A 19,395-nucleotide genomic window follows, 5' to 3' on the forward strand; every position below is an offset into this window, starting at 1 on the left:
ACAAAATGCTAACAAATGGCCAGGTTTCTCTCAACTGCCCAACCCCGTTTTAACCTGGGCAAACTCACGAGAGATTTAGACATTTGTCAGAAGAAACCCATCTGCCTTCTATGATGGCCTCCAGACAAGCAGAAAGAGAACCGATATTCAAAATTCTAAGCCAACCCACATTGTATCAAGATGGTGCAAACTCACTGAAGCATATTCCTGTCCTTTTTCAGCCTAAATAAATCTGGAAACATTGCTGAAAGGTTTTGCCTGCCTACGCCTGCTTTGAAGAGGCAAGTGTTCCAAGAACTAGACCTCAACCCATTTCAGGTTTTACTGAATGTTTTTGGAATGCCAAACTTTCTCAAATCTCCCTTTTCTGTGGAAAGAGAAATCAAGTCAGGGCCACGAAAATCCCCGAATTCTGCCAGAATTAATTTTCTCCAATCATCTCCCAGAATCTTTAATTAGCATAGCCTTCAGCTTTCTTGACTTTGTGGTCCTGGTACATTTGAAGCAAAGGAACCCGTTTGAGAAATTTCAGGTAGCCATCTGCTGAGAAGAGGTATCTTGGTGAAATGGAGGCTAAAGGGACGGAATACAAATGTCCACCTTTGCTCCCACCGGTCTGAGCAAAACCGCAACAAAACATCTAAGAAGGGGAGAACTTGGGTTCCAGTTATTGTAGTTACGAGGCGAGCCTCCTTGGTTTGCTGATTAAGCCATAATTGGCAGGAATCACACAAGCAGCCAAAATTATCGTGTACAAATTACAATGGCTAAGTATACACCACACACAAACCCAGCAAAAAGATGTTGGGGTTTTTGAGTCCAAGGGAAAAGAAACTGGTCTACGAACTTGGTAAGGCGACACCCCCAATGTCAAGACTGCAAAGCAGGGTTTCTCCATCTTGGCATGCTGGCTGGGGAATCCTGGGAGTTGAAGGCTGCCAGGGCTGAGAAACACTGCTGCAGAGAGACGATGTGGGTGGAATTTGTTTTCTATTACATCCCATTGTGTCTGGTTTTGCTCAGTTTTATTAAGGTAGAGTTTATACTGAGTTTTGAGAGGCATAAACTTGCTGGAAAAATAGCCGGTGGTGGTTTAGACTGTGTCTAAGTGATTCCAGGTTTTAGTATCTTGTATTTTTATAGCACCATCAATATCCTTGCATTATCAGGAACAGGCTTCCATGTTGTAATTCTGCATTAAGTCTAGCTAAGCCTATCGGAAAACTATTGGAGAGGCATCCTCTGAAGTCAAGCCATCAGTTCTGCAAGACAAATGGATTTGATCAGCGAGTTGCCTTGAAAGGTGAATTCTGGTTTTGATTCCAGGTGCGTTAACAGAGCTCATATGCCAGGCGCCCTTCTATTTTGCTGTTTATTGTAAAACATAAAACTGAAAAGCAGAATACACACATTGAACATATACTGCTGCGGATCTATTGACATTAATGGAAGTTGTACAGCTATCCAATGAAACCTGGATAGCAATGAGCTGCACCTGGCTGTATTCCCACATTTACACATGGGTCAATAAGCCCGAATGGTGGGCTTGTTCATCAAGCTAAGCTAAAACTGAGCAAAATCCATAAAGGCTTAGTGCAACGTATGAACTCAGGTGCTGTGCCCTAAAATTAAAGGACACCACTTTAAAGACACAGGCTGATCTTCCCTCTGAACATCTGACCAACCACACACATTCCTCAAAATCAAAATAGCAATACAAGGAGAGATGCAATATGAGCTTTAATTGTATTCCATTTATGTTACTGTACAAAGAAACATTTACAGAGAACCACAGTGCTTTGGTTATTCTCTATTTACATTTGCTTTCAGGCTTTTACCCCTACCCTCACTTCTGGCCAGATGTTTTTCTGCACCAGAAAAAAAGGAAAAAGAAAAACGTGCACTACTTTACTCCTTCCCGGGCCAATTTTTGGTAGCGCTCCAGGTGGGAGGTTCAAATAGTTGATTGCTGCTTTTGCAACTCTGCATTTAGATCAACCAGCTTCCCACCTTGAGGCCAGGCCCGCAAACAGAATTGCCAGTAAATAGACGTCTGCCTTTATCTTCCCCATTCCCAACACACCAACCCCTCACAAACCCTCTTCCTACATACAGTGTGCTTTCCTTCGCTTCCATCAGCGTGCATCTTCTGATGCCTTTCAAAAGACCACTTTTGTAGTCCCCCATGCCCCGTCTTCTGCAACCTTGCCCAACCCTTCTGCCTTCACTGAGGCCCACTTCCAGCAGTTCAAAGCAGGCCTGCTGAGGTCAACCCCACCCCCCCAATGCTACGTCAAAACAGACTTCAGTCTTCCTCTACTCCAGACTGCCACTTCCTGACCACCAGAGTCTCCTGTACCTTTACACGGAGAGGGGACTTCCTCTCCTCTGGCCCAGAGCTCTCCAGAATCCCAGATCTGTTGGAGGGTAGAAACCCAGTTCTGTTTCCCGCCCCCGGCAACTCCAATGGCTCAAGGAGGTATGGCTTTGCTTCACCTGGTAACGTCCTGAATTGGCTTTTAAGTATAGATAACAAACAGTATGCCAGCACACATGCATCGAGAAAAGAAAAGGAGAAAAGGCCAGTTCCAAAAGAAAAATACAAAGAAATCAAAGTACAAAAGGAAATCTCTACAAAGGTATTCAAATAATAATAATAATAATAATTAAAAAAAGATAACATATGGGGCATGCCAGTTCACATAAGGACTGCACACCACCAACCAAGTATAGAATTCCAGTCATTCAAATGGAAACCTGTTGAACCTGGGGAGTCTTTCCATGAGAAACAGCAGCCCAGCCCTCCGACTGTGTCCCTCTGGAGCAGCGTTTCTCAACCTCAGCAACTTTAAGATGCGTGGACTTCAATTCCCAGAATTCCCAGCCAGTATGGGTGGCTGGGGGATTCTGGGAATTGAAGTCCACGCATCTTAAAGTTGCTGAGGTTGAGAAACGCTGCTCTAGAGGATATGCTGGAGTAACTCTGCTGGTTGAGAATCAGACTACTTCTGATGAAGCAGCCTAGGGACTCCTATTAAATCAGAATCACACTGTGAGCTATGAAGTCCCCAAAGAATTCCAATTTCTCAATGATCTGGTGAAGAAGTGAGTTTTTGTTCTTTTTTAAAAGAGCTAATTTGTGTTTGGGGAGAAATTAAACCTCGTAAGTTTGCAGTCTTTTGGAGAGCTGTTGCTTACACATATAATAGCATATATAGAAGGACTGAAACCTCTGGAGTCTCATGCTACAATCCAGAAATCAGGGCCCTTAATTTTTTTCCCCTGCCGAATCAGACTCCGGTTCAACAATGTTTGCTGAAAAACCAGTAGCTGCCATAAAAAAAAAGAAAGAAAAAAGACTCACATATAAAACAAAAATAATAACAAAGAAACTCAGACAGAAGGAGCAACCTTCACCATTCTCACCTGACAGGAAAGAAAATGTACACTTTATTTATAAATAAAAGAGCGAAGGAAGGACTCGCCCCTTTTTAAACAAGAGTCTCTTTCCGCTTGATACTGAGCTGGGCTTTGTCCCGTGTCCTCCTGAGCCCAGAATGCATCCGGTACGGCTTGGTGTTCTTCAACTCTCCCGCCAGGTCCACTTCGGAGCTGTTCTCGTCCAGCTCCATGCGGAAACTGCCCGACACGGCAGGCTGCCTCCGCTGGATCTTGGCGCTGGACCCAAAGGGGTGGTTCTCCTCTCCCTCCTCCCTCAGCTCTGGCAGCTCTTTCAGCTCAAAAGGCACGGGACTTGGCTGGAAGGGGGCGATGGCCGCCTGGATGCAGTTGAACCACTGCTGCTTGTGAAAAATATCGTTGGCCTGCAGCGTGTGGGACTGGCCTGAGGCAGAGTCCCTGAAGCGGACTCGGAAGATGTTTTTTGCTGGAAGGCAAGCAGGACAAGGATGCTCTGATCAGGCCCGAGCGACAGAATTCCACTCTGGAAGGCCACATCAGGTTTGGCTCCTGTTTGGGAATCTCATGCAGAAAGATCCTGGAAGGGTCTTCCAGGGAGATAGCTTTTAGCCGTGCAAATCTAGAGGCTGTCTGCTGCTTTTGTGGACCCATGAAAGAACGTGCCAAAGTGATGGGGTGGGGTGAATGGGATCAGGGATGTCTGAGAAAACTAGGAGAGGGACCAACCCTCCAAAGAACACTATTAGCACAACACTGCAGGATTCAGCAGCTTCCCTGTACAGATCAGCCTCTGGAACAGTGTTTCTCGACCTTGGCAGCTTTAAGACGTGTGGACTTCAACTCCCAGAATTCCCCAGCCAGCATGGCTGGCTGGGGAATTCTGGGAGTTGAAGTCCACACGTCTTAAAGCTGCCAAGGTCGAGAAACACTGCTTGGGACAAAGGGCAGGCTAAAAAAGGAGTGGGGTGCTCTCCTTCCTACCTTTATCAGAATTGCCAAATGCACCTCGGAACGATCCTCCCATTTTGACGTCTCCATCTTGCAAGTCTTCCAGCACCAGGTCCTGCACTGGTATCGGCTGCCGATACACTTGGTAAGAGTGGCGCTCGTTACGCGTCACAGGCCGAGTGAGGACAAAGATTTCTTGGAAAAGGAAGATGTAGAGCTTCTGCAAAGAGGAGGAGAGAGAAAGCTTTAAGTGGACTTCAGTCACAATGGGGAGGATCTCAAAGATCGTGGCTGACGTTTACAAAATACATTCATACGCATACTGAAAGACAGAATGGCTCTAGTTCAAAATAAGGTTTTGGAGCATTCTGCTACCGCCAAAAATTCCATCTTTTAACCACCAAGAATTTGCTTTAGATATTTAAAAGCCATATATTTTATCCTCAGCATCTCAGGTTACCAGATCTGGAAAATTTCTGCCACCTAGAACAATCCCGCCAGAGCTCAACCAGACCGATATACTAGTTCAGGACAAACCAGCTTCACGGAGCACCAGTTGGCTCTTCTGAGCCCTGCATTTTTCACAAAGCTATTTCCAGCTTCAGCTGGGGCAATGCCCATCATCCCCCACCTAGTCTCCTCATCAGGGCACCACTTCAGCACTGACTCTTACACCCAGATGCAGGAAGGTTGGCTTCCCTGTAGCACCTTCAACACTCTAACTTGGTGCTTTTCAACCTTGGCAACTGTAAGACGGGTGGACTTCCAACTCCCAGAATTCCCCAGCCAGCATGCGCCTGAATTCCCCAATTTAGGATGCGCCTAAACTGAGTCACTGGCCTTCCAACATCATCTGAATAAGGGAAGAAAAGGGTTGCATCCATTTCCGCTGCTGGTTTTTGCTAAAGAATTTGTCTAAATAATTTCAGTAAGGTAAGGAGAGGCCCCATTATGGAAGAGATTAAAGTGACCTATGGGAAAATGTATTGTTTATAGCTGGGACAAAAGATGAAAAACCCTCTGAACTCCATCTTTTATTTCTGCAAAGCAGCCCTAAGTAAATATTGACAGAACTGCCTTTGATTTTCTTTCCACCTGACGGCTGCAGGCACAGAAGGCCACTAATTCTCACTGGGAATGCATCTCCTCCACTGCAAAACACACGTCTGAATGACTTCCCAGCCATCTGGAAGCTGGGCAGCCACCAGCTCTGCTTTCTGTCTCCAAGTGCAGCCTGGTGCCTTCTACTGGACAACCCAAACCTGGGGCCAAGTGGCACCAATGCTGACAGGGGAAGATACTATTCTTTTCTTTTCTTTTTTTTTTAAAGAAGAGAATAAATGAAGAACACCTGGCAGAAAGCACTGAATCCTTATTTTTACTGCATTACAGATCTTCAACAAGAATTGGAGGAAGAGAAGCTAGTCAGCACTCTTTACTGGGCTCCTCCTCAAGAATGCTTCGCTCCCAGACGTCATACTGTTTCCACATCTTTACTCACATGGCCATTCTTGTTCTTCAGCTCTCCGTGACAAAGCAAAACTTTGCTAGCTTCAATCCGTGGGTCCCGCTGCTTCTCATCAAGGTACTCCAGCTTATCGACGTAGTACTGGCATTCAGACTCCCCTTTCTTCAAGTTGATGTCCGAGAGAACTCCCTGGATGATGGAGATCTACGAGCAAAGCACCCACCCACTGAGGTTACTAGGCAACTGAAGCCGGGGACTAGAGTACAGTACACGTTATGGGGGAGCTGCAGGGGCCGAAGGGCTGCTGGTGCTAGACTGAACGCTGCCAAAAGAACTCTCTTTGCTTGCGTTACGCAAGACATTTGGACACTGGGTGGACTGGTACACATGGTCACCACACACTAAAGGAGGTTATCTTGTGCCAAGTCCCACAGATGCTAGTCAAAGCATGCAGAAATATCACCAGGTGCAGTACTGGCCCAACTCCTGCTTATTCCAAGAGGACTTGTGCAGGAGAACCTCCTGGCAGCTGAAGCCAGGAGCTGGATTCATTCTTCTCTTCCACTCCTGGCATCACTCTACCCACTGAGCATTATCTGAAACCCAACTGCCTCTTTTTAAATCTATTTTCATCCTAAAGGAAGTGATGAGTGAGGCTGCATGATGCTCATTTGTCAAAATCCTTTCCAGTCACAGGTAGTCCTCACTTAACAACCATTCGTTTAGTGATGGTTCGGACTTACGACAGTGCTGGAAAAAACCAACTTATAACCACTCCTCATACTTACGGCTGTCACAGCAGCCCCATGGTCACGTGATCACGATTTGGGCACTTGGTGACCAATGAGTATTTATGGCTGTTGCAGCATCCTGTGGTCACATGATCTCCATTTTCTACCTTCAGATTCGCTTAATGACTGCTTCACTTAGCAACCAAAATTCCAGTCCCAATTATGGTCGTTAAGTGAGAACTACCTGTACTCTAATCAGCTGCCCAACAAAGGGACACCTTATCTATCTTTTTGACTGATTTCTAAAGGGGGGAAAATTATTTCTTGGCTTGAGCAGCAAGTTTTAAATGAGCTTTATCATCGTATCTGAAACTCAGAGGGAGTAATCCATAGCCCCTTACTGCTTCTTCCAGATGCTGGACATCAGGGTGATCGTTGGACGTGTGCCTAAGGATCTCCTTCAAGAGAAGTGGATACTTGACCAGACGACTGCGAGGAATGTCCAGGAAGCTCCAGAGGTCCAGCTTGCGGCTGAAAGGGGATTCAAGGCAACGCTGCAGGAAGTCCTGGACCCGAGCATCCTGCTTTTTCTGGTCCAGGAGGGCTTTGGCGGCAAGCTGGTTGCTGCAGTAGGCCTTGTAGGCGTTCAGTCCAGGTAGCTGGAGACAGAAAGACCACCCCATGCTTGTTAGAGCGAGCCCTGCTCCAGGCGGGAAGTTTGCTCTTTCTGTAACTAGTCTTACAAATAAAGTTGAGCAGTTCCCCCAGGTTGGTTCGTACTTCCTTAAAACAGCAAGTGAAGAAAAAGAGAGAGAGAGAGGGAGAACAGAACAGAAAGGGCATATCGTCCAGTTCTCCCAGGGTTTATGGCTATCTCTTAAGAGAGTTAGCTCAAGGATCTAAACCAGCATTTCTCAACCATGGCAACTTTAACATGTGTGGACTTGAACTCCCAGAATTCCCCAGCCAGCATTCCACATACAACATGCCTGTATTCTTTGCAGACAGGATAACATCCCTACCAAGAAGGGACCGTGAAAGGGAGGCCCTGCTTTTAGGCTGAAGATGGATCAGCCGCCACGGGAGCCAACTTTGGGGCACAAAGTCACAATCTGCAAACTAACTCTCCTAGCAGAAAGGTCAGTTAGATCCGAAAACTTAATGATGCAAAGGAAACACAGGGCAAGGCACACCCCATTGATCAGCAGGCATTAAGACAGTGGGGAGAGGATGGTGAGGGCTCACTCACCCATTCCACAAGAAGGGGTCCAATTTGCTCCACTGTCCCATCCGGTCGTGTCACTTCTCCCAGTTTCTCCAGGAAGTCTGTAAGGGAAAGACAAGCGGGAATTGGCCAAAAGCAAACATATGGGAGATATCAATCAAGCCATCTCCATTTAAGTGGAATTTTGAATTAAAGGTATTTAATAATTATATTAAAATAATTAAACTGAAGTAAAATTAAATGTTACAGGGAAACAAGCTTGAATTCAGGGTCTGGATGTGGTTCAGACATGCCCGCACCAGAGCATTATATCTCCTTCAATCATCCATCTTGAAGATAAAAACTGCTAGATGAGCCCTCTCTGGAGAAGCCACCACATTATGGAATGCCCTTCCAAGGAGGGCTAATCAAGCCCATACAGCAACATTGGGTTGCCAAGCGTAAAAGCCCTCAGTTCTTATAGGTAGCTTATGTGACTTTTTAAAATATTTTTTTTTATTTTCGTGTGAAACTATTTGTAGAGTGCTGCATGTTCCTAGATCAATTTGCTTTATTAGTCACCTTGGGAGGATCTGGCCCCACGCCATGCAACACATCAAGAAACCTAGACTTGCTAGGAAGGGCTAGTGTTTTACCTTCATGCAATGGGATGTAGGAATCCAAGTCCCCAAAGATGTGGGTGAGCTCCTCTTCAGACATAATGGATAGCTTCAGCATGGGGTCATGGTAAGCCTGTCAATAAACAGGAAGAGATGTGATCCTCCTACCAAAGCTGGATCAGGGAGGACAGCTGGACCTCCCAGCAGGGCTGGACAGGACTCCTGATGGACACGCTAGCGGACTGACCATCTGTACAAACCAGAATCAAGAGGATGGACCAACTCATTATCAGACCTTGAATGCAACAGCACTACAGCAGCCCTAGAGAGCCAAATGGTGGAAGATCCTCAAGGGCTTGGGACTTGCTCTATCCGCACCCGACTGCTTTCTTCCCCCTGTGCTCTGACCCTGTTCTGAACTCTGCCAGGCTGAGAGAATGAGGCCAGACCTTTGCTCAGCCCTCTGGATCCCAGAACAGAGACCTGAAGCCTCTTCTTAGAAGCTGCCAAACCAACACGCACAAGGGTTCTCTCTCACCCCAACCCCCCAAATCTATTGAGGCTGTATAGTTAATAGCTCTCTTGCTGCTATTCAGAAGAGGGTGCCACTGAGGAGGAGGATCACGTGGCATAGCAGAGACTAATTTTAATCAGTGGCCTGTGGTCCTTTTGAAAAAGCAGAGTCACTTGCAGCGTTATCACTTAAAGTAAACAGATTAGTGAGAGACCTACCTTTCTAGCAAGTTTCAGATCCTCAATCAAATCCTGCTCACCGCGAGAAAGTTCGTATATTGCCTGCAAAAACAAACAAGGAAAAACAATGAAATACCAATTTATTACAAGCTTCTTGATTTTTCAAAGACTTAGCAATCTACTAAGTTTGTTTAGTTGTTATTTTTTAGATTTATACCCTGCCTTTCCTTCAGGAGTTCAAGGCAGTACACACAGCACTCCCATCTCCAATGAGGTAGGCTGGGCTGCAAGAGAAGAACTGGCTCTAAGTCCCCCCAGAGAGTTTCCTGGGCTGAGAGTAGACTTGAACTCAGGCCCTCTCGTGCATAATCCAAAACCTTCTCCACTACACCACCCTGGCTCCCAGTTGCAGTTAAGGAAGAAGAATATTGAGTAATCTACCTCAACAATACTTGCAAATGCATTTTGGACTGAGAAACCAGTCACTGTGCAGGGAGGGAGGGAGGGAAGTTTAGCAGATAAGCCGCAACCTCCAGCATGGACTTTGCCACCACAAAGTGAAGTTTTTTCTAAGCTTCAAGTGCTGCTTAGAAAAGTAAACTCCTTGTCACAAAAGGAGGCTTTGAAGCTGGGACATCAAGCCAAATTAAATATTGACTCCTTTCGATTGGGAAATGGATTCCATCTCCACTGTTTCAGAGGGCTGAACTTTGGCCATTCTTCATCTGGCTTGCTACTTAGTTCTTAGTATCTTTTTCGGTTGGGTCTTGGGCAAGTTTTAGATGTTACTGGGGATGAAATTCTGGGGTCTGATCTAGAGATAATGCCATCCATGTTGAGCCATGGAAATTTAAGTCTGGTGTTCAGACTATACAGAAGCCTTCCCCGGCACAGTGAGCCCTCCTTACGTACTATGAAATTACTTAACAACACGAAATTACTATCTTCTGTGGATTGGGGGCATGTTAACCAAGACAGAGGATATGATGTCATGACTGGAGGGAGAAGGATGCGCTAATGGAGACTGCAGAAATTCTTACTCACTCCTTAAGCCACTTCCTCCTCCTCCAAGAAAAACGGAAGCCAAACTTCAAGATAGCAAAAGCTCAGTCTGCCCGCTGACAGCAGGCCAGTGGCACCTGCTGCTCAAAGCACAGCCTACCTCTTGGCGCTTGATTTCTTTGGCGCTCAGGGTCTCCTTCATATTGACATCCAGTGTCTCAGACCAAAGCACGCTGTTCCTTCTTTTGGGAGGCGTTGGGGCGGTTAACCGGCTGCACAGCTTCTGAGAACTACCTGGTGATTTGTTGTCACTGCGAAGGGAGAATGACTGTGGGAGCAGATGGGGAAAAAACAGCCTGTTAGCAGTGATGAGCATGGGAAACTTCATTTACTTCCACCCTCACATCAAACTAACCAGAGCTACAGGGCATTCTGGGCTACCGACAGAGGCAGTTAGGTGCTTGTCCAAATGACGATAATCTGAACAGGCACAGTCATGTCATAGGACATGCTGAAACATCAGCCACACCTGATTCTCAGATCCCTTTGAAAAGGCCGGCACAATTGTTAAACCAAACGCAATCCATCAATGTGTAATAAATTGATCCTGGTTCACCAATAGTGTGATTCTACCTCTCCAAATTCAGAGGATTCTAACGAGTGAGGAGAATGGCCTGCTTTTGGGCCTTGTATCAGTAATAGTGTCCTAGCAAAGCTTGGCAGCATTCACCTAGAGCAGTGTTTCTCAACCATGGCAACTTTAAGATGTGTGGACTTCAACTCCCAGAATTCCCCAGCCAGCCATGCTGGCTGAGGAATTCTGGGAGTTGAAGTCCACACATATTAAAGTTCCCAAGGTTGAGAAACTGACCTAGAGAAAGCAGGCACTACATCTTACAGGAAAGGCTTTGCCGGGGCAACATCCCTGTAACAGACAGCCAGGCGGACTCAGGCGTCAGCACATGTTATAGTATGTCACACGTGGCTTTCCGTATTGGCACAGGTGTCAGCCAAAAGCCCCCACGTTCTCCCTCTGGCCTGGGGTTCTGACTCATCTCACCCTACAAAATGATGCAGCCAAAAGGGAAACATAATTCTGCAAGTCTCATCTATTTCGGTCACCCTGTTTAGATTTGCATGGAACTATGGCCTAAGAATTAAAAACACAAGGAGCAAACGGCAGGCTGAAACCCAAGGTTGCTCTCTGAAGCACAAAACACACGCCTCCAAGCCAGAAGTGTAAGGAGAAGGGTGTTTAAGAACTCCCTGGCAATATTCCAGAAACCTTTAAAAACCTGGATGTTCTCCCAGGCCTTGGGGTAGGGTGTCTGTGGAGCTCTGGGTGATTGTTTGTGGTGCAGTGTGTTCTGATGCTGAGGCTCTTTTTTACTGTTCTTCTATTTTAAATGTTGTTCTGGGGTCGGCTGGCTTCTAAGCAAATAAATAAACCCATATCCTCAACTGCTGGGTTTTCATTCCTCCCATTTAAGATTCGTAAGGATTAGAAATGTTCTTAAAAAGGAAACATTCTGGCATCAGGTATTGGCCCAGAAGCCATGCCTGGATCAGAAGCCCTGCTCCTTCAGCAACCCATCCCCACCTCAGGCCCACCCACCAACTGGCCCACCTACCTGGATCGTCTGTCCAAATCTCCGCACTGCACCATTTCTCACAGGAGAAATCAGGTTGGCCAAGGAGGTCACCCGAGCCAGAGATCGGACACGTTTATTGCTAGGCTCCTGCAAAGAGATAAACAAGGGAACAGGCTGTACGGGTGGTTTACTCAGGACTTAAGAGCACTGGTCGGCCAGTGCTAGGTCAGGGGGTGCAGCATGAAACATCACTGTAAATGACATCAAGGCACCCTGACCCAAACACAGCGGCCCCTTCAAGAGAAATGTATTTTTTTAGCACTGACCTTAGAATCAAGTAACAAACAAGGTTTCTTGGTCAGTGAGCAAAAACAACAAAGTCCACAGGAGTCAGGAAGAACAAGGATGCTTTTAGGCTACAATTTTCTAACTGCTTCCACAGCTTCATGAAATGTGTAAGTTTTCTAACTCCCCTGCCTTTAGACTGATACTGGAGAGTTATTAAAATCCATTATCTACAGTACTTTTAGGTATGTAGCAAATGGCTAACAGCAAAACACTGCAGAAAATGCATGAAGGCAAAGACCATTAACTTTGAGGAAGATGTGGGGAAACAACAGAAACCCTCTTTTCTCCCTTGGGAAAGGATGCCCTGCATAGAAGACAAAAAGGACAAGAGGTCTCCATTCTTTTTTCTAAGCCAAAACCCTTCCTCAGAAAGATGGAAACAGATAAGCTAAATGCACTGCAGAAAGCCAAGATTTAAATGCTGAAATAATGCACAAGATAATGCTGGATTCCAAGGAAAGAAATGGATTTAAGTCACAGATTGTGTGGGTCTGGGGGGGGGGGCACTTTTTCAAAGGGAAAGATAAAGAGATATGGGCACCAAATACCTTAGTACTGCATAACTGATAATCATGGTCCAGCTAACTGCCTAATAAGCAACATCTTACACCCACCTTCCTATAGACTCCAACTGCTGAGAACTGCAGTCCCAACACACAGGGAGGGTGCTTGGTTTCAGGACCAAGATTTTCTTTCTCGGCGTCCTTGAGAATGTAATCCGCTTTCTCTTTGATCTAGCTCTCCTTCTGATTAGATTCTCAGGTCCAGCCCAAATTGCCTTCCCCATTTAGATTACAAGCCTGTGACAGGCCTTGCTAATCTGTTGGTCACATTTAAGCTTTGTTTTTCTGCAGAGGCTCCAGGCATAATACATAGCATTCCCTGACTCCAATATTCCTTCAAAAACAAGAGTCCTGTTTGGTAGGCTGGCTGAGGGCCTGTGTCTAGCCCAGTTAGTCAGCCAGCATCCCTGGCTGAGGATAGACCTGACCCTGGTTCTCCCTAGTCCATATTACTTCACTGCACTGATATGCTAATACCGTGTTTCTCAACCTGGGCAAGTTTAAGACGGGTGGACTTCAACTTCCAGAATTCCCCAGCCAGCAAGTTGAAGTCCACCCGTCTTAAACTTGTCAAGATAGAAAAACACTGTGCTAATATCTGAGCAGCACAAAGAATATTGTGTACTTTTCTTGCTAACAGTGGGTGTGGGTTGTGTTGTTTTTACTTCCAGTTCCAGGAAACTGCCACTATCTCTGCTTAACTTCATCACAAGAATGGTGGTGTCAGATACATACATCAAAACAAGCCAAAGTGTACTTGAATCAGCATGTTTTCCGGGGTTATGTGAATCTTGACAATGCGGTTTGCAAACCACAGTTTATGACTCAGTATGTTGCAGGAACTTGGCCAAGTACAGATTATTCAATAAAACACTCTTAAAAATATACTGGCCGAGCAGAATGTGGAAAACTGTGGTGCATCATCTGGCTTTTCTTCACGACAACATAAAATCAAGCTGTTTTCAAAATCTTGACTCTGGGAGATCGCTCTCCTCAAAGGAATTTAATTTCATTCAGCTCACAGTGGAGCATGGACTTTCTTACAGGCAGAAAGTCAGGTTCAAAACCCAGGTCTTTTAGAACATCCCAAAGTCTAGAGAAGCCCAGCCTGTTGGGGACAACGAAACTGGGTTGGATAAACTGGTGGTCTGATTGAACAAGAGTATTCAGAACTTCTTGGACTGTAGCTCAGTCTGTAGGCATGAAGGCTGCTTGTTTCCTTTCTCCTCTTCTTTGTAGTAGAAAGGAAGGGGACCAAGAGAGAAAGGCCAGCCACTGTCCTATCCTGGAGGGGGACTCAGAAATCAGTGAACAAAGAACAGAGCACTCTGCTGTCCGAGGGACGGAGATGCCAAAGAATATTAAGGAATGATGTCATGCATTCCACAGAACTGTGGGGAGTAGCAGGCAGGATCGATTCCAGGGAAATAAAGGAATTACATGCACCCGTACCAAAATAATATTGCTACAGAGCAAAGGGCCACCCTAATGTATTTACAATTTTATACCATATCTTAAATGGTTGAAAAATGCCAGAAGTGGTCCTACAGATAAATAAAGGTGCTTGTGGTGGTAGTGGTGGGGGTTTTGTATCACTCACATATAAAACCCCCATATCACTAAAATTCAGGTGGTTCTGTTTTTACCTCTGTTTTTATAGATTGTTGTGAGCTGCCTATCTCATATAATGACCCTATAAGCACAAGAAACATATAAGTTTGGTAAATAAATAATATTCTTGTTTGATGGCAAAATTGGATGGAAAAGAAGACAGCATCTAAAAATTGGAACTTTTCAGGAAGGCAGGAATATGCTACCACAGCAGTTCAGCAACCCAAGGCCTCCTTCTGTAGATAGGAACATGCTCCATGTGTGCCAAAAGGCACATACTATTGTAATGCCCAAGAGGTAGTCGCATTGGTAGACTTTGTGACTTTATTACCAAAGACAATGTGACTTTATTACCAAGCCGCCCCTTGCAACCTGTTCCCAGTCGAGGGAGCTATACCCAACCACGAACTATATCCAAGACAGACAGCACCAAACTACTCTGTTCCAGCACCAGAATGGATCTGCAACTATTTTTAGTTTGTATATTTGGAGCAATTTATTAAACATTTTCTGCTACCAAAAAGGTGGCAAACTTTCCCAGTGACAACAGCTATCGGCCCAACCATTTTCACCTAAACTAGTTTTTCAAGTTGCATTGCAGAGAAAAGGGAGTGGGGAGGAGCTATCTGAAATCTTTGCTTGTTCTCAGTAAAATAACTTTCACTCTCCAGTAAAAAGCAATGGGGGAGGGAAAGGAACCATGGGAAGCTTCAAAATATTTTTCCATAACCTTTTTGCTTCAAAGAACAAACCAATCACTTTTGAAAGAGGCCAAAGCTACAGTCTGTGCTCATAAACACAACGGTTGAAAACACCTCAGCAGTCTGCCTTTAAAAAGGATGAGATGAAGACAAACACACTGGCAGCCCAGAGGCAGAATCTGACACCCAACAACATATTTGGAAGCCAAACCTCAATCCCACAATGGTTAGATAGCTGTGGGCATACACTGGGTGCCATCTAAGCATTCCCGCAAACGTGTTGACTGGGCTGAAGACAAAGAGATTCTCTTTACCATTTTGTCATAACCACAGCTCTCAACCTAAAGAGATAGGAAGAATTTAACAACAAATGCCATAAAGCAAGGAAAGTTCTCCCTGGGAGCAAAACCTTCATCCAAGAACACTGCATGCTACGAAGATCCTGCAAACTGAGGAAGGTCTTGGCCCGAGCCCCTCTTCCAAACAAAGCTGCTGCTCATTTTTAGAGCCCCTTTTACCATCTCAAGAAATGCTACCTATAGCCCATGGGCATCTTTTTAACGGGGCCTCTGAGCACCAAGAAATCAAGGCAGAGCATCAACTGGCAAAGAACATTTCATAAGATGCAGGATCCTTCTTCAATCCCTTTTGGTAGCTCATGTAAGGAGAGCCACTATGACCTGGTCAGGATTGTCCACTGTAAACCTGAGCAGAAAACTGACCCATTTAGCTTGAGGATCAACCCTCCATGACATCCAAAAAGAAAAAAGAAAGAACTTACTGAGGAAAATCTTGAGGTCTGTTTTCTCCTTCTCAGCTTCAAAAAACACTGAGAGGAAACCTTGGAGGAGTTCCACCTTTCTAAAGCAGAACTGAATCATAGAGAAACCAAAACGTCCCTGGACAGGATGTCTCATGTCACAAGCTGTCATTTAAGGGATATTTTGCTTTGGTGTTCTTGTGACTCCTACTAAGATAGTATCTTGAGGCAATGCATTTTGTGGGATTCAAATGATTTCATCACATGTTGTATCACCAAGTGCACGTGCACATACACCCACAACATAATTTTTACGAAAGTGACATCATCAATAGGAGCCTCCTTTTTGGAGATGGACCAGTGGAAGGGTAGCTCTCATTCATCCACATTAACAACCAGCTTACAAGAGGTTGAGCCATCAATTCTTCAAAGTACAGAAGAACACTCTCCCCCTGAATTGGTTCACTTGCTGAGGAAGCACAAGAAACAAAGACCTTTTTTTCTTCCATTTTAATTGTACTGATGATACATGGTGAGCAGAAAGGGGAAGGGGAACAAGTCATACCACCACCCCATGCCGCTGACTAAGGCTCACTTGCTTCAGATTCCTTAAACGGCAAACTGATTTGAAAGGCAGGGAATATATAGGAAAATCTTCCTTTTCGGATACCATCGCCTCTTCCAAAGTAGCAGCAGCTAATAACACACAATGTTTTTTAAAACCCAAATAAGCCAACTTAAAAAAAAATGGGGGGGGGGGGGAAGAAACCAAGCTGGAAAGGCTAAAAAACTCTCACCAGGTCTCCTCCTTTTTACAGGAAAAAAGACCCAAATTTGGCACAAGATATAGCACCCTGCAACTCCAGCCTGCCAGACCTGTTACTCCACAGTGAAATCTAGTTGTCAGGGCAGCCTGTCCTGAAAGGTCTGGATCCCGCACTTTTGAAAACAGGTTCACAAGAGACACCAGGAGGAAGAACATCAGAAGAGAAGAGAGTCAGGTTTCCCTCCAGGCGCTGCTTCGGAGCAGCGCGCCCAGCGCTTCCCACGCGCCCGGCGCAACACTTGGCGAGCTGACTCAGCGCCACCCGCCTGCAGCCCGAAGGGCGGGCTCCTCGCCCAGCGTCCCCAGAAGGCGTGCCATCAGCCCTACCCCAGCCGGGCGGGCCGGGACGATGGCCGCTGCAAGCCCACGGGGCGACAGGCACCGCTTTCCCGGAGGGGTTTCGCGCGGACGCCCCGCTCCCGCCTTACCTCTTGTTCCCTGAAAGTCTGATTCTGCGCGTCGATCACCCGGATAGTCCTTTTAATGGGGAGCAGCCCCCCAGCGTCATCGTGCGCCACCATGTCCCCTCGGTGCTGAGCGTTCCTCCGACCCGGCGGGCCCTTTAATCCGCTCGCTGTCCGGGGCAGCCGAAAGACGGCTACTGAGCCGCGCCGACCAGCGCTGCCTGGCGGCCGGAGCCCGGCTGGAGCCGCGGCAGCTCCATGACGCTCCCAGGTGATTCCCTCGCCGCCGCTCTGAGCCCTCAGCCCCGGGAGCCGCACTCCAAGAGGCGGGGGCGTGGCGCCAAGGGGCGCGGCTCCGAGCCCGGGGGTGCCATTGGCTGCCCGGCGGGAGAGACCAGCCTCGTTCTCAGGTTCCCCGCGCACCTTGGCCGGGGCGGCCCTCCCTGCTCGCTTGCAGTCGGGCCAAGCAAAAGGCGGGCGCAGCAGCAGGTTTCGGGAAGCGGTCCGCGCGCCTGCCGCCTCGGCGTGCCCGGAAACCGGACGCTCGCGGACCCGAAAGGTCCTCCGCCCCGCCCAAGCAGAGGGGAGCTTCCAAGCGCGGTTCTTGCGGCGTCCCTCGCTCTTCTGGAGAACGGCCTTCCCGCTTCACGTGTTCAGAACGGGCTTGCGAAAGGGAACCCGGGGAAGCGGGGGCGTTGCTGGACGGACCATCTCCCCCTGGATGCCGACGGCTGGATTCCCAAACGCGGGAGCGGAGGATCGCCAAGCGCTGAATCCGTCCTCCGCACGGTTACTCAGCAGACCGTCCCACCGAGTTGTCTGGCGCTTACTCCAGCGCAAGAACGCCCGACGTAAAAGCGGCAACGCGACGTGCGCGTACTTGGCCCAAAGGGCCACATTTGCAACCGGGGAAGGCGGGAGCGGCTCCTTTAATCGGTTCAAATCCGCGTGACGGGGTGAGCTCCCGTTGCTAGTCCCAGCTCCTGCCAACCTAGCAGTTCGAAAACATGCAAATGTGAGTAGATTAATAGGTACCGCTTCGGCGGGCAGGTAACGGCGTTCCATGATCACGGAACTGTCTACGGACAAACGCCGGCTCTTCGGCTTTGAAACGGAGATGAGCACCGCCCCCTAGAGTCGGACACGGCTGGACTTAATGTCAAGGGAAACCCTTCACACAGCACAGGGTTTCTCTATTAGACGGCTACCATGTTACACTTCTGGCTCCTGAAGGTGCTTAGCAATTTGCAATGAAAGTCTAGAAACGTCTTGAAGTACTAAAAAACACCAAATACACAGACTGTACAGTTTCCAGATCAACAGGTTGATAAGTCGCTTTGTAAAGGTATGGAAGGTACACAATCTCCTATTTAGAAACGCACTTTAGTTTACAAAGCCTGCAAATATAATCACCAGATTCCGTTCCGTTCAAACACAACGTGCCAGATGTTGAGAAATCTGAAGCACAGTCGTGCCTAATTCCTGGAAATTACTTCTATCCCAGAGTGGAAGGGTGCTCCAGCGGGGAGGGAGTCATTAGATGCTAAAGAAGAAATGTCCCTTCCTTTTTTGGACCTTGAGGAAGGTTTACCGTATTTCTCAATTTTCCAGGGAAGGATAGGTTTGTGACCCAGTCAAGTGATTACTTTATGCTATGGCATGTCATGAAAATCCAGAAAATGGGGCATGTTTAAAACAACTATGGGCAAATGTGTTCTGTGGAAATAGCTATACTTAACCACGAGCTGGGTTCACCCATTTTACTTAGCTAGAATGTAATTGGCAGATTTATAGCTCAGGGAACTGTGTAAATCCAGCTATCCAAAGAGTTGACAAATAATAATATTGGCCCTTATTCAGCAAATTTGACTTCAAATTTCTGGCAAGCCTGTGTTTGCACAACTTAATTTAATCCACTTAATTTTATGGGCCCCCATAGCACAGACAACCCTAACCACCCACATGGGCTCATTTACAGAACCCAGTGGGCTAAAATCTGATTGGGTTGTTCATGTTCAATGTGCCATTTAAACATAGCCAAACCTAAGGCTCGGCTTTATATACTGAACTAAATCGTGGCTTGCTTAACTATAGCTTGCTGCCTTCATACAACACAATAAGCAACAAATGATTTGTGAACAACTATGGCTGAGTCACATAAACCAAATCAAACCACCTATGGCTGCTAACCTTAGTGGCTTTCAAAAGCCAAGCAGAGGTAGAGAAGGTTGGGATTCAGAAAGGAGGCCACCAGAGAAACACTAACACTGCAGGCTAGACTGAAAAGCTGAAAAAAAACATACTCGAAGAAGGCAACAGGCAAACCATGTCTGTGTTGTTGCTATGAAAACCGGGTGACTGTGAAGATACCAGGAGACAAGCTCAGCTTGAAGGAGACTTAGCTTGGTCTAGTGGTTAAGGTGCTGGGCTAGAAACCAGAAGGCTATGAGTTCTAGTTCCGCCTTAGGCATGAAAGCCAGCTGGGTGACCTTGGGCCAGTCCCC

General features: G+C 46.7%; 1 protein-coding gene across 1 annotated transcript; it reads right to left on the minus strand.

Moving 5' to 3' along the window:
* Positions 1-1,723: 1,723 nt before the first annotated feature.
* Positions 1,724-17,153, minus strand: NET1 (neuroepithelial cell transforming 1). Its single transcript, XM_063309293.1, has 10 exons — positions 16,916-17,153; positions 11,718-11,825; positions 10,247-10,414; positions 9,124-9,186; positions 8,428-8,524; positions 7,817-7,893; positions 6,969-7,226; positions 5,870-6,040; positions 4,402-4,588; positions 1,724-3,886 (listed from the first exon to the last, which is right to left on the minus strand). The coding sequence occupies exons 1-10, from the start codon at positions 17,006-17,008 to the stop codon at positions 3,492-3,494; spliced, it is 1,617 nt and encodes a 538-aa protein (XP_063165363.1). The 5' UTR covers positions 17,009-17,153; the 3' UTR covers positions 1,724-3,491.
* Between the last annotated feature and the right edge of the window lie 2,242 nt (positions 17,154-19,395).

The sequence above is a fragment of the Candoia aspera genome, chromosome 7 (genome assembly GCF_035149785.1).
Source record: "Candoia aspera isolate rCanAsp1 chromosome 7, rCanAsp1.hap2, whole genome shotgun sequence".
Classification (NCBI taxonomy): Eukaryota; Metazoa; Chordata; class Lepidosauria; order Squamata; family Boidae; genus Candoia; species Candoia aspera.